This window comes from Podarcis erhardii (genome assembly GCF_964252035.2).
Source record: "Podarcis erhardii genome assembly, chromosome: 7".
NCBI lineage: Eukaryota > Metazoa > Chordata > Lepidosauria > Squamata > Lacertidae > Podarcis > Podarcis erhardii.
In genome coordinates, this window is record NC_138511.1 from 17,063,829 (window position 1) to 17,079,459 (window position 15,631).

General features: G+C 44.6%; 1 protein-coding gene across 4 annotated transcripts in view; it reads right to left on the reverse strand.

The window, feature by feature from the left end:
• MTOR (mechanistic target of rapamycin kinase) overlaps positions 1 to 14,496 on the reverse strand; it is a 99,964-nt gene extending 85,468 nt beyond the window's left edge. For 2 of the 4 annotated variants that reach the window (XM_081870651.1, XM_081870649.1), the window contains exons 1-10: positions 14,362 to 14,496; positions 12,269 to 12,431; positions 11,621 to 11,729; positions 9,365 to 9,597; positions 8,428 to 8,628; positions 7,877 to 8,011; positions 6,405 to 6,677; positions 3,830 to 3,938; positions 2,945 to 3,131; positions 2,191 to 2,319 (exon numbers count right to left, since the gene is read on the reverse strand). In XM_081870651.1, coding sequence (XP_081726777.1) covers positions 2,191 to 2,319; positions 2,945 to 3,131; positions 3,830 to 3,938; positions 6,405 to 6,677; positions 7,877 to 8,011; positions 8,428 to 8,628; positions 9,365 to 9,597; positions 11,621 to 11,729; positions 12,269 to 12,388 — 1,496 coding nt within the window. In that variant the 5' untranslated portion in view covers positions 12,389 to 12,431; positions 14,362 to 14,496. Of the gene's footprint in view, positions 1 to 2,190; positions 2,323 to 2,944; positions 3,132 to 3,829; positions 3,939 to 6,404; positions 6,678 to 7,876; positions 8,012 to 8,427; positions 8,629 to 9,364; positions 9,598 to 11,620; positions 11,730 to 12,268; positions 12,432 to 14,361 lie in introns of all 4 variants that reach the window. The other 2 variants (XM_081870650.1, XM_081870648.1) reach the window with 1 other exon arrangement.
• Between the last annotated feature and the right edge of the window lie 1,135 nt (positions 14,497 to 15,631).

The following is a 15,631-nucleotide window of genomic DNA, read 5'->3' on the forward strand; positions in this document are numbered from 1 at the left end:
TTTACAGGTCTCTCCTCATCCTCTAGGCTGAAAATAGAGAACTTGTGCCCCTCCAGAAGTTACCAGGGTACAACTCCCATCAGCCACTGCCAGAACAGCCAATGGTTAGGAATGACTGGAGTTGTAGTCTAGCAACACCTGGAGAGTTACGGGCTCCCCACTTCTGCTCCAGTCCAATAGTCCAGTCTTATTGGGCAAACTCTTTTGCAGGCTTTGGTGGTGTCAAAGCCCACAAAAGATTTTTTTTTTAAAAAAAACCAAAGTCATTTGGGTCTATTAGGAAAAGTCTCTCTATCTTTCTGACACACAGATTAAAAAATCATCAGAAATGTCTTGGCAGAGTCCTTCCAGGCCTGAAAACAATTCCGGCCTCAGACTAGTTGCCTAGATATAATTCCCAATACAGTGGTACCTCAGGTTACATACGCTTCAGGTTACATACGCTTCAGGTTACACACTCCGATAACCCAGAAAAAGTGCTTCAGGTTAAGAACTTTGCTTCAGGATAAGAACAGAAATCGGGCTCCGGCAGCGTGGCGGCAGCAGGAGGCCCCATTAGCTAAAGTGGTGCTTCAGGTTAAGAACAGACCTCCAGGACGAATTAAATACTTAACCTGAGGAACCACTGTAGTTGCCAGACTCCTACCAAGAGGGTTGTGGAAGGTCAAGAGACAAAAGAATTCAGCTCTCAAACTTGCCCCACTGGTAATAATGATTAATAAAAATTTCTTGCTTCTTTGCTTGGGCATTTGCCTCACAGGAGATATTTAAAATGACAGAAGTGGACATTGAGGCCTTCAGAGGAATTCATGTGGAATTTTGGAAATACTTTAAATACCAGCACACACTCCATTCTGGAGAGACACATGGAGACCTTGACATTTCACGGAAAAACAGCAGCTTCTTCAGAGCTAACAACACGTGCTGCACTCTGCGTACCCCCTACACCTGACAGAGGGGCAGAATATGATTAACAGCACAATCCTAAATTGCATGACGCCGGGATTAGGAATACCACCCCTGCTATGCCAGCAGAATGCTCACGGCATCCAATGCAAAGCCAGCTCAGGAGGGGGAAAGAAAAACACACGGGTTGAATAAACAAAAACTCTGCCAGTGCCCACCAACTGGGAACTGTGCCAGCAGCAACACCCATGTACCAACAACACAGGAAGGTGAGCCAATGGATTCATGACGATGGGGACACACGTGCTCCCAGCAAACTCCCCTGCATCATTATTCGTTATTATTAAAATTCTATCTGGCCCTTCCTCTCAAATGAGGTCTGTGTCAGTAATTAAACAATGCAATTAATACTTTGAAAAAGAGTCAAAACTTCTGGGATGCTTCAGCACAAACATGCACACATAGCCCAATGCTCTCCTGGCAAGATAGCTGTAATGGGTAGCATGGGGTAACACACTTAAACTGTATCTTATATCCCTTCAGCTCCATTCTTCAGAGATGGAGCCCAACGGATGCATTCCTGCACGGGCAACACATGGCAGTATGGGATAGGGGCCAGAGGCAAAAAACAAGTGGGGCAATGGATGCTGCTCTCACCTTTGTACAGTAAGCTACAGAAGTCAGGTGTTAAGACATCACAACACCCACATCCCTCCATCCGGGAAAGCGGGAGAAACTGTCAACTGTTCTAGGACACATTCCAGCCAGGTAAAAGCACTCAAGGAGGAGAGTCCTGGGGAGAGTCCAGAGGGCCAGATCGAGACGCCTCGAGGGCCCCATTGCTCCCCAGCCCTGCAGGGAACACTGCTGCACTTAAACAAGAGGCATGCGTCTGCAACCATGAAGTGGGCATGCACCAAGGAGAAGCCACCAAGTGCAACAGCTCCGTGGGGTAAGCCCACTTGATGTTTCAGATGTATTTGGGGTAGTACGAAGTATTACCCAGGGCAGACCCACTGGGGCTAATTTAATCATGGCCATTAATTTCAGTGCATCCGCTCTGAGTAGAACTAGCACTAGAGACAAACCCTGCCCGCTCCAGGGTTGCTGCAGTGTTTGCAGCAGGACCCAAAGAGAACATGCTAGAAATGTGGGAGGTGCTTAAAGCCTGAAGCAGAGCCCTAGCCAGTTGTGACTTTTGAAAAAAGGCTAGTGGTTAGCAGAGGGAAACGCAAACCCACAAGTGCCACATAGTGGCTGGCAGAGGTAACGGATAATCCCTACCTCAGTCCTACAGCCAGCATGGGTTCCAGAAGCTCCTTGATGTCTTGCTGGATGGAGGGCCCCATCGCACGTGCCAGCATACTGATACAGGTAAAGACGGTGGCATCCACCTGAACCGACTTCTGCCTCCTGCTGAAGTGAATCAGAATTACAGTTTCAAGAAGAAGGAAGTGTCATCCTGAATATCATCCTATTTGTATAACCATTTCTCCTGCCCCCTGCTGTCCCCCAAGACAAAGGTACACCACCTAAGAACGAGCCAGAAGAAAACCAAGTGGGCGTGTTATTATTACTATTACCATTATCAATTTGTAAGATCCCAGGGAAGGTTACCACAATTAAAATATAGGTTGTGTGTGTGTGTGTGCGCACGCGCACGCACGCGCTTTTGTGCGTAATGTGTGTTCTATTTGTATGTGTGCATGTCTCTCTCTATATATGTATGTGTATAAATTATATCAATGAATCGTAGGTGGTTTGTGTGAATTTGTTAACATTTTGTGTGAATGAATTAATGGAATAATGTAATTACACTTATGCTTTAAAATATGTTCCAAGTAGCTTGGAAACCTTTAAATCATATTAATTATAATTTTGGCACAAGCCCAATTCTTGGCAGCTTCTGTATGTTTCAGAAGAAACACCGGGCAAAAAATCATTCCCTCCCACAGATCACAGTTTGGAGATTATCATTTAAAAGGGAAACCCGTGAACATCACAGCAGTCTCCTGACCTTTGCATGCAGCACACTCACTTATGGGTAAGATCCTTTGGTGGGAGGGCAGCCTTGATAATTTCAAGAACTTTGGGAAGGTACACCTGGAATTCTGACCGCACGGCCACCGAGAGCAAGCCCAAGGCCTGGAAAGCGGCAGTTCGCTCCTTCTCTTTTTTGACACAGCTCAGCACGTGGTTCATGGTGTCTGGAAGGTAGTGGTCAGCTGGCCACACGTTCACATGAAAAGAGGAGAGAGGAAGCACAAGCAACATTATTTCAGGGCTGCATTTGTTCAGTGAGAAAGAGGTTACTGGCCAAATCTGCTCACAAACTTGTTTACCACAAGCCCGGCTTTCAAATATAGGTGGGCGATTTTTGGTTAAAAGTTGCTGGAAACAGCAAGAGGGGAGAGTGCTCTTGCACTTAAGTCCTGGTTGGCCACTGTGAGAATGGGATGCTGGACCTGATGGGCCAGTGGCCTGATCCAGCAAGGCTTTTATTATGTTGGGTCCTGCTTGTGGGTCCTTACCTAGTGAGTGAGGAAGTAAAGGCAGTTTGCTTATGCTCAGAGGTCATTCACAGCCACCAGCCAGCAGGCACAGAGAAATAACAGCTGTGGCTAAGGCATGGCTCTGGTTCTAGGGCACAGAATCTGGAAGTTCTATCCCAGCCTTTCCCAAGCTGGAGCACTTCAGATATTTTGGACTACCACTTCCATCAGCCTCAGCCAGCATAGTTGTAGCAGTAGGATATATTCCACCCAGTCACCACCAGTCTGTAGTAGAATAAGTATATTCCATTCTGTATAGGAATAGCAAATGGGTTTGCTCCTGCAGTCCCATCTCCTCCACCTGTTGCCTCCTGCAAAATGAAATTTTAAAATCCTGTCTCTGAAAAAGCAGCATGCAAGAGTGCTTTTACCTGTGAAAGCAGAAGGACGAAAAGCTGCCAGGCGCGGCAGTAAGCTGAGGACAGTCATTTGGATCAGAGAGTTCTTGCTGCTTCGGCACTTCAGAACCCAGTAGCACACCTGAGAGACAGACAAAAGGTAAAAGGGTGTTATGGCAACAGAACAGAAAACGAGGCTTGAGGTGTATGGTTGGACCATACCACTTCAGACTGCAGATGTGTGGGTGGTTGTTAAGAGATGTGAAGGGCTGAGATAGCAACCAGAGGGGTCTTTCCCCCCTGCAATTTTTCCAGTGGAGAAAAAAAATGGGGGCAAAACCTCTCATGAACAATTTTCTTTTGTAGAATAGTGAGAGAAATGCACTTCAAGGGTTAGTTTTAAAACATTGTTTGAGATACACTTCAGTTCCTCTAAAATTGTTTAAAATTTGCAGTACACAGTAAGTTCAATGGCTGTCTACTGTAGAATTACTTATCAGTAATGATCTATATTATTTGTTGTTGTTTTGTTGTTGTTGTTATTATTATTTTCAATTGATATGCTGTCCTTTATCAAAAGATCATAGGACGTTAACATTAAGAACACTTTATGGAGCATAGTTGTCAAAACATAATAAAAAGTATAATAATAGATAGCATAATAAAAAAATAATTACAGTAACTTTAACTTTAGTATTAGACACATACATTGGTTTGTATCCCACTCAAGTCTCACCAAAAGCAGACCCACTGAAATTGATAGACCCAAGTTAGCTATGTCCATTCATTTCAAGGGGATGTATAACCTATACATGCTTTAGATGGCTTTAGATCCATTTCAGTACAGTTTCCGTCCTGGTTTTGGGACCGAGATGGCTCTGGTTGCCCTAACAGACGATCTCCGTAGACAGCTGGATTGAGGCGGGTCAGGATTGATGATCCTTTTAGATTTGTCAGCAGCCTTTGACATGGTTGATCATGATCTTCTGGACTACCGCCTCGCAGACGTGGGGATACAGGGCATAGCCCGTAACTGGCTGTGCTCTTTTATCTCTGGTCGGGGACCTAGGATCCTCGTACCTACGGGACTGCCTCTCCCGGTATGCCCCACGGAGAGCCTCAAGGTCCATAAATAGCAGCACCCTAGTGGTCCCGGGCCCTAAGGAAGTTAGATTGGCTTCAACCAGAGCCAGGGCCTTTTCAACTCTGGCTCCGGTCTGGTGGAACGCTCTGCCTCATGAGACCAGGGCCCTGCAGGATCTGATTTCTTTCCGCAGGGCCTGTAAGACAGAGTTGTTCCACCTGGCCTTTGGCTTGGAGCCAATTTGATTCCCTCCCTCTCTTTCTTTTTTCTTTTCCTTCTCCTCCTGCGATGCGGCTACATTTTAATATTTTAATGTTTCAATATTTTAATGTTGTATTTTTAATTTTGTTTTTAAGTTGTAATTATTTAACTTGTTTTTATTATTGCTTATAAGGTGCTCTGAGCCCGGCCTTGGCTGGGGAGGGCGGGGTATAAATAAAAATTATTATTATTATTATACAGAGTAGGCCCACCAACATTAATGGACATGGCTAACTAAGGCCTGTTAATTTCAATGGGTATATTCATTTCAAGGGGATGTATAGCCTATACAGAGTAGGCCCACCAATATTAATGGACATGGCTAACTAAGGCCTGTTAATTTCAATGGGTACATTCTGAGCAAGACCAGTACAGTATTGGATATAACTCACCAGACCTAATCCAAATAGGACAAATTCTGGCTATCTGAATGGGAGCCAGAGTCAACTCATATAGAACCAGCAGAGAATCAGAACCAAATGGGAGGGATCTCATTACCTTTTTCTGGGAAGCTGGGACTGTTGCATTCAATGTAAGACTGTCTGTGGGAGTTGGGAAAGAAGGGAAGAGGTCCCTGAAAGTTGTGGCTAGTAACTCTGAAATGAGCATGGTGAGGTTACTCCAGTCCTTCTCTGTTCCTTTCCAGGATGGAAAGGATAGAAGGTTCTCCGTCCATCAAACCTCATCTAAACGAATGTCCTTTGCTCCTTGTATTTTTGCATTGATCAATTTGTTTCTAACAAATAACTCTGTCATCCTCCCACAAAATAATGTTTTATTTAAACACTACTTATTTTCACATTTGAACCCATGTCAGATCACAAGCTGGGATATGAAACTATGGATGAAGTTAATTTACAAAACCATTTGCACTGACTTGAAGTTATGTCTGATTTCACAAACTATACTATGGGTCTTTGCTCTGCCTTAGGAGGCTGGTACACCGCAGAAAGAAGGACCTTACAAGTTGAGCAGACAAAAAAGCAGCACAGTATCATGGTTGGTCTGTTGCATGCATGGAACAGATTGCCGCAATGGCTGAAATGAGCCACATTCACTGCTGTACCCATCAACAAATAAGTATGACCGCAGAGTTTGTTCAGAGGGAAATTTTGAACTGGGCGCATAAATTATCTCTCTTCAGCAACAGGTGAAAAAATGAACAGAGAGATTCCATAACTCCAAGGGATGCTGTTCAAGCTGTGCCTGTTTTGTTGCAGTTTGAAGGGCAAAATAAGGGGGGGGGGGTGTATTCAAACTCACCTGGTCGAACTTCTCTTCCATGAGTTCTCTGCAGCACCGACTTTCTACCAAGGTTGACTTGGGTGGGACAGGTGATGCACCGAAACCCATTATTGGGTGGGGGCTGTAGCCCAGTAGCCCCACCAAGGCATTGGACTGCTGAGGCTGTATAGACTGGAAGCTGGAAAATGGGGTGATGTGGCGAGGTTTGGTCCCAAAGCCCAGCATGTCTTTGCAGTATTTGTCATGCACCATCTGCTGCTGTGTAATCTCCTCCATCTCTTCTCTAAGACGCTGTGGGGAAGAGAAGGAAGAGGATGTTTAATGCTGCTTTTCCTGGCCACCCACCCCAGCATGGAAGGCAACAGAAGATCAGCCCGCTTGGGCTTCTCCTACCAGATGCCCTCCAGATTTTTTTGGCTACAGTTCCTGTCAGTGTGGCCAATGATCATTTACCTCTTTGTTACATGTCTATACCTAAGCTCCCATGAAGCCTCCTCCACTAAATACACACAGAACTATCATTCCCAAGAACCCCTAAGGCAGGCATGGCCCAACTTGACTCTCCAGCTGTTTTGGGACTACAATTCCCATCATCCCTGACCACTGGTCCTGTTAGCTAGGGATGATGGGAGTTGTAGTCCCCAAAAACAGCTGGAGAGCCAAATTGGGCCATGCCTGCCCAAAGGAGATGAAATCAGAGATAAATCCAGTTCATCCGCTGTGCAGCTATGTCCTAAGAAAATGAGCAAAAAGAGTAGGGGGAGAAGGATATATTTTTAAAAATCAAAACAAGATCCTTTGTTTCAGGTTAGCATTGAAGATGGGGACTCAAGCCTGGGAAGGTTGATGAACCCAACCCGAGAACATGCTCCTAAATCGTCTGGAACGCTCAAGAGAGTGATTGGGTTCTATGCAAAATCTGAACACATAATTCCTTTGACCTTTTACAGTCTTGGCATATTTTGGTTGCTTTTCTGCCATTTAATGGAGAGGAGGAGGAGGAGTTTGAAGAGGTTGTTGGCACCTGGTCACTGCAGGCAAGTTAACAGCTCACAAATATTTGCAATGCAAGCTGACTCTAAAAAATCATCATTGGCCCAACCAGCCCGACCTCAATATATTTGTGGGCTCTGATTCAAATCAGCAACCTTAAACTAGCTGGCAGAAGAACATTAAGAACTCTGCTGGATCAGGCGAATGGCACATTGTGCTCTCACAGTGGCCAACCCGATCTCTATGTGAAGCTCACAAGCAGAAACTGAAGACAATAGCACTTTCCCTTCCTGCAGTTTCCAGCAACTGGTACTTTGAAGCATTGTGGAGGTAAAACATGTCTAGCCATCATTGATAGCTTTATTGTCCCATGAATTTGCCTAATCCTCTTTTAAAGCCATACAAGTTGGTGGCGATTGTTGCCTCCTATAGGAACTAGTTTCATAGCTCAACGTCCAGAGTAGTACACCCCAGCTGTGCCCCCCTTATCAACTCACCTCTCCTTCCATGCTGCTGATCCTCACCAGCTCATTAAGGATGAGCAAGGCCCCATGGATGCGGTCATCGCGGTTCATACCCTTCTCCTTGGCCACAGTTTCATCAAAACCCTTCTCAGCTTCCTCGTATGTTTGCTAAAATGACATTATTATTATTATTACTTGGCATTTATATAGCTGTTTTTCTTACTGCTCAGACACTTGTATCTTATTCCTTCACACTGTCAAGGAAGTCAGTGTTTTATCTTCATTAACACAGAGTTGGGCAGCGAGGCTGAGAGACATGCTAGCAGATTTATGGCTGAACTGAATGCCAAGGCTTACAACGCTGAGAGCCAGTGTGGCATAGTGCTTAAAGCATCAGACCAAGAGTTGGGAGTCCAGGGTTTATATGAAAGTCATTGGGTCATCTTGGGTCAGTCACCACTTCTCAGACTAACCTTACAGGGTTGTTGTGGGGATTAAATGAGGAGGGGGAGCGTTATTTACAATAGCGTGGCATGGATAAGAGCTTCTTCCACCCACATCAGCCCTGAAAGATTTCTCCTTACTCGATACCACTGCGGTTTCTGCATCTCTTTTGACTCTCGCTGGGTAGTCAGGATGAGGCAGGCTCGTAATGCAGAAACAGCTCCCTCACGGATGGCCTGCTTTGGGTCCCACACGGCCACAAAGATGTTGTCGAAAAACGGCTGCACTTGCTGGAAGAAGAAAGTGGGGACGCTGATTGCCAGCTCTCGCAGAACCAAGACCTGGAGGGGAGGTAAGAGTGAAACGATACGAGTCAAGAGGAAGGAAACAAGAAATCAGATGCTTACTAACAGTGCTGGCAGGCACACACATGAGGGTCATGTCTTCTGTCTGAAGATCATACAAAGAGCAAGGTGGAGATTTGTTCATACCCCACTTCTAACTCACGAGACCAAACTAGATACAACAGTAAATGCGGCTCTGCATTTAACACACAGGTTTTTTGAGAAACACAAATAGCATCTGCTGGGGGAGGAAGTTTAATAATTATCAAGGTCACAACAGGAGTGGATGGAGAGTTTAATTGTTTCCTCCCCTGCTGTGGTCCTAAGGACAAACATATCTGAATCTGGTGCTTGCTTGAGGGGTGGGAATCCCCCATTGAGCAGGGTTGAGCATCATCAACAGGTTACAATTCCAAAAGTTAATTTGGGGAAAGCAGAGAGTCTTAAGCTGGTATAAACCCAAACACATGTTTCATAGCACAATATGCCCTTAGAGTGGTTAACTTCCTGGACAACCCTGCCTTATGTTATGGTGCAAAGTTTGGTGTTTCAAAACAGCACTGGTTAAATGTATGGTAGGAAGAGAAGACACTGAGATGAGGAAGGAAAAACAGCAGAGGACATGACCAAGGCTCAGGCATTTGCTCACAGTTCCGGATCTCCCCTTGAAGTACCACTCCTGAAATCCTCAAAAGCCCTGCAAGCTGTTTGCATCCAAAGAATGGACTCTTACCGCTGCGTGCCTCCGTCCTTCATTCCTGTCGGCTCCCAGCCACTCCAGAGCCCGCTTGACTTCAAACTCCACATATTCCGCTGTGAAGGTGTCACCTGCCATGGCCAGGCGCCCAATGGCCTTGGAGGCCATCTCCATAACAACGGGGTCATTCGAGGGAAGGAGATTCCTTAGGTAATTGGCAAACCTGCCAATGCGGGTGACATTGCCTCCCTCAACGCCAATTAGGCTCGCTGGGGAAAAGAAAAGAAAAATGCCAGGGGGTGTTTCAAAAGTGCCACAGCTGGGTTAGACATTGGAAGAAAGCGAATATCCCTACAATTCACTAATTTAAATACATCCCTGCTACCTCTTCCTATACTGCAAACCACCCTAGAGAAAGACAACCCACCATTTTTGAAAATCGTAATTCAGAGGCAGGGGAATCTTTATCAGCTCAAGGGCCACACTTCCACCTGGGCAGCCTTCTGAGGGGCCACATGCTGTGGCCGGATAGGCGAAAGGGGTCGAAGCAATTAATGTAAACATTAGCCTACTGTACAAAGGTGCCTTCTACACACACTCACATGCCACTCCTTATCCTTCTTCCAGACAAACAAGAGGCACTGTCAGAGTTCAAGGACATATTCCAGCCAGGCAAAAACATTCTAGGGGGATATGAAGGAGGTCTGAGGAGGGACGCTCTGGCCTGGGGAGAGGCCAGAGATCCAGACAGAGAGGCCCAGAGGGCTTCCTTTGGCCCCAGCCCTGAAGTTCTCCATCCCTGGCTTAATTGGTAAGGTATTGTCAGGGAACTGCCATCGGAGGAACAGGTGGTGGAAAGGCTCCAGGAGAATAGGAGAGATTCTGCAGCAGAAGAAGGAACCAGTAGGGGGAGAGCAGGAGCTCCGGCGGAGGGGGAGTCGGAGGGGAGGCTCTGGGATACTTCCAGTGAGAATAGTGAAGAGGTAACAGGACCCCCCTTGGGAACTCCCACCCTTCGCCGGAAGCTGTCACGCAGAGAGTCACGGAGGCGCATGTCCGTCAAACAACTTTTATGCTGGCGTAAGTTCCGTAGACGCCCACTGTCAGATTCTACCAGCGACTGACGGAGTCATGCTTTGGGGGCTCCGTTAGTGACTCGGTTTGGTTGACCAGCCAAATACCAGAGGGATCAAGCTTTTACGCACAAGCAGCTCATTATCCCATCACAGGTATATACAATTATCATCCTGCACAGTAAGAGTGAACTCCAAGAGCAGATTCTTACACAGCAAAACAGCACCATCCATACATAAGAGAGGTAACAGCAGGCTTGAGGGAACCCCGGGGTTTGCAGAAGGGAAAAAAAGGAAAGGAAAGAAAAAAAATTTAGATTGGAAAAAACCAAAGGATGGAGGGAACACACACACCAACAGTCTAATGATGGCTTAGCATGCTGAAGGCTGCTGAACTTCTATTAGAAAAGTGGAATGGAATGGAGTATCTTGGGAAAGGAAAGGCTGGCTAGAACCCAAACAGGAATATTCAACACTGTCATATACTGAGTTGCAGGTACCATTTGTCCAGCAGATTCTGCAGGCTTCTGCTGCTTACAGAACACTGCTCTGCAGTTTCCATTCCCAATAAGCAAATATCCATCTTTTTGCCAAGCTTTTTCCTAAACAGGCCCAGCTAAGTGGAAATGAAAAATGGACAATGGGTTCACTCACTCACCCCCTCTCCAGCTAATTGGAGGTTTAGGCTCCCTGGCAGGAGAGGAGACAGCATTTCAGTTATTTACAATATTGTTTGAAGCTGTGTTTTTATGGCTACTTTGAATGTTAAAAAAAAAGGCTAATAATAATAATAATGATAATACTGCATGGTATAAGGCAGGAGTGAGGAACATCAGGCCTGAGGGCCAAATGTGCCCACTGTCAAGTCTCTCTATCAGGCCCTTGAGACTCCATCCAGTTCCCCACTCCTAAAATAAGGGGAGGCTGTAAGGCAGCAGAACAAGCTGTTACACAGGCTTTTTTAAAATGTAGGGAATAAAATAAAAATACCCCTTTTTTAATTGTTCTTTTTGCATTCTGAATGGCTTTCTTGTCAAAACATTGGGTTACATTGGGTTATTTGTTAAACAAAAGAACTATTTATAAATTGTGTGTGTGTGTGTGTGTGTGAGAGAGAGAGAGAGAGAGAGAGAGAATATACTATAACCCAATGTGGCAAAAAATAAAGGAACTCTCAGCATATCAAGATTTTTGTTAGACAAAATATGCAGGCACTTACCTATGGCCAAAATGCCCCCTTTCCTCTCATTTGCATCTGAACTAGAGACAAGCTCAAAGATATGATGATTCAGCTGGTCGTAAAAACGGGTAGATTCCTCTTGACTCATCTGTGCAGGAGAAAACAAACAAAAATGTTTGAAAAGCAGTTCTTGGCCATGAATAAGTAAAGGCTTTTCCAGTCTCCATAAATTGTACGGGGGAATGGGGGAGGCAGAAATGAATAAAAAGTGTTAAGAACACATGACTGATCCAAACTCAAAGAAATCTCTTAGGCTTTCTCGTTTGTGCCTTGGTGGAAAGGTGTTAGATGTTGGAGAGGAACCAGAGTTGGGTATTGCAGCATGTGCTTTGCATGTAGGAGGTTCCAGGTCCAATCCCAGGCTCTCCAATTAAAAGGGTTCAGGTATGGACAGAATGGCCTGGTGGAGGACAGTTGCCTATGAAATTTGAAAATGTTTTTAAATAGCCTGTGGGTCAAATTATTATTTAAACGGCACCCGTTTACATGATGTACACGTCAAACAAAATCCAAAGAAAGGTATCTGCCCCCAGGGAGATTACAATCTAAGTCTGACAGCAAGGACACTTCCACTCCCAGGAAAAAGATATATGGAGCTCTGCCCAGCTCTCCTCCCATCTCACTCACCTCCCGGAGCTCCATAGTGACATAATGCTGCAAATCTTTGGCAGCTTTTGCCCTGGCCTCTTCATTCCGGCTCTTGAGGCCACCAGCAAACTGCTGAAGGATAATGACCGTCCCCGACATGGTGGAGGCAAATCAGAGCGACTAGCATCAAGTCCTCTGGGCCCTTAAGGAGACAGAATGGCAGAAAGAGACCATTATGAACTGGTGAAAAAAGAGCTTTTCCTTTTTGAAAAAGCTTTTCCTTTTTCAACAAGCTGTTGCAATATTTATTTATTTAATTTCTATACCGCTTTATATTTTTAAGAAAAATCTCAAAGAAGTTTACAGCATATTAAATCAATAAAGCATAAATAAAACAGCAGAATTCTTTATCCCACTGTTAGATAGTTCACAAGTAGTTAATGCACTGGTTGCGTCAATACTGGATTATGGCAATGAGCGCTATGTGGGGCTTGATCCAACGCTTGATCTGGAAGCTGCAGTTAGTGCAGAATGATGCAGGACGACTGCTGAGGAGAGTGAGGCTTTGTCAGCATATATCACCTGTACTCACGAGATCTGCATTGGTTACTGATCCGCTACCATTTCAAAAACCGAGGCGCAAAGGGCAGTCTGCAATTTCAATGGAGAAAATTGGGGGGGGGGACTCAGCAAATGCCGTTAGGCTTCTGAGGCATGTCCGAAAACAGAAGCATTTACTTCCGGGTTTTCGGCATTCCAAAACCGAAATGTTCAGCTTCCGAGACACTTGAAAACCGAGGTACCAATGTGTGTGTGCGCACGCATATCTATATATGTGTGTGTGTGTGTGTGTGTATTCTAATTAGCAATGACTAAATATATATATATATGTGTGTGTGTGTATTCTAATTAGCAATGACTAAATAATAATAATGATAATACCAATGACAAGCAATAAAGCCAGTGCCATCCTTGACAGGAAGCCTAATCGAAGAGATGCAACCCTTGCAAGACCAAGTCCGTCATGTTACAGGTCTCTGATCTGATGCAACCCACTTGGATTAACGGGCACAACTAAGTTAGGCTCATTATTTGTTGTTGTTGTTGTTTATTTAAGCCCCGCCTTTTTCCGACAGGGACTCCAGACTGTCTTATGGATAAAGAACAGCTGAAAACAAAGCTACAATGGGACTACTCTGAGTAGGACTAGCATTGAGTTGGATACCACCTAGAAGAATCTCTCTCTCTCTATATATATATATATATGTACAGTGGTATCTCAGGTTACATACGCTTCAGGTTACAGACTCCGCTAACCCAGAAATAGTACCTTGGGTTAAGAACCTTGCTTCAGGATGAGAACAGAAATCGTGCTCCGGCGGCATGGCGACAGCAGAAGGCCCATTAGCTAAAGTGGTGCTTCAGGTTAAGAACAGTTTCAGGTTAAGAACAGACCTCCAGAACGAATTAAGTACTTAACCCGAGGTACCACTGGATGTGTGTGTACATATACATGCACACACATACACACACGTGTGTGTATATACAGTGGTACCTCGGCTTAAGTACTTACTTCGTTCTGGAGGTCCGTTCTTAACCTGAAACTGTTCTCAACCTGAAGCACCACTTTAGCTAATGGGGTCTCCTGCTGCTGCCGCGCCGCCAGAGCACAATTTCTGTTCTCATCCTGAAGCAAAGTTCTTAACCTGAAGCACTATTTCTGGGTTAGCGGAGTCTGTAACCTGAAGCGTATGTAACCTGAAGCGTATGTAACCTGAGGTACCACTGTGTACATATATATGTATGTGTGTGTGTATATATATATATGTATATACCTATATGTATATATACGTATATGGATACTACCTCTTAAAAACCTATACATATGTGTGTTTACACACACACACACACGCAAGCTGTTACGTTAAAACGTATTATTAATAAGGAAAAAGGCAATAAACCGTAATTGGGATTCAAAGAAACTGCAGAACGTAACTGAGATGCAGACGGCCCTACCTGGGAGTAAGCTCCACTGGAGAAGTTTACTCACGAGTATACACAAATCCTGAGGTAAAAATTAAAATGCAAACCCCGAGGTAATTCCTCCAACCCCTTTACCCCCCGAGTGTCACCTTTTCCTTTCCTTCCTCTTTTCCTCTCACCGCCTCCTCGGCCGCATTCTCTCCTTCGCGGCCCGGCAGAGCGCTCGCCTTCTTTCCCCGCTTCTGCGCCCGCCCTCAGTGTCAGCACCGCCCCCTAACCGGCTAAGCTAACCAACCAGAAGCCTCTAAGCTGTTGACGGATAGGGGCCCTGCTAGTAGAAATAGAGAAGAGGAGGGAGTGACAGGGTATTGTCCCCGCCCTCTTTAAAAAAATAAATAAAAAGAAAGCCACCTTCCTCTTTTCCCCGCCCCCTCAGGGAGGTACGGAGAAACCGTCTAATCAGAAGAGAAAAATTGGGAGATTGACACTCGCAGGGACCAGTAGGACGCTAGTTAAGCGGGAAGGTGGGGATGTGGCGCAGTCGCTTCCGCCCAGGAGTCGCAAGTGCGCGTGCGCCTGCGCCAGGCTTATCATGAACCATAGAGAGTTCAAGGCTTCAGCCATCTGAAGGCTCTATGGTTGTGGGGGTGGGGGGTGGGAAGCGGCTCTCTCTTTTGCCTTCACGGAGCCGAAGACTCTCTGACCTTCCCTACCATAATCACAAGACTTAATTTGATGGACCCCACTGCGGAGGAATTTTTAAATTTCAAAGCTAATATTGAAAAAATACATTTTAATGGTTGAATTATTTTTGTCCTATGGTATGCTTCATTTATATATTGCTTTAACCAAAGGTTTCCAATGAAGTGAATAGAGAATCAAAGTGCAGTGCAGTACATAAATCAGTCAAAATTCAGTCAGCAATACAAGATCGGACATTTTCCTATCCCTCAATAATACAGGTTAGGATTATTACTAGGTGCATTGCACCGGGGAGGGTTGCAAAAAGCTTCCATTCTACTTTGCAATATATGTGTATTTTCATCTATCTCGACACACACACACATATATACATATATATATATATATATATATACACACACACACACACACATATATATATACATACACACACACGCACACACAAACATATATGTATACACACACATATATGTATACAAGCACATATATATACACAAATACACATATATATACACACACACACATATATATATATACATACAGTACACACACACACATATATAAATATATATATATACACACACACACACATATATATATATACATACATATGCACACACACATATATACATATATACATACATATATATATATACAGTACACATACACACACACATAATAATAATAATAATAATAATAATAATAATAATTTTTTAT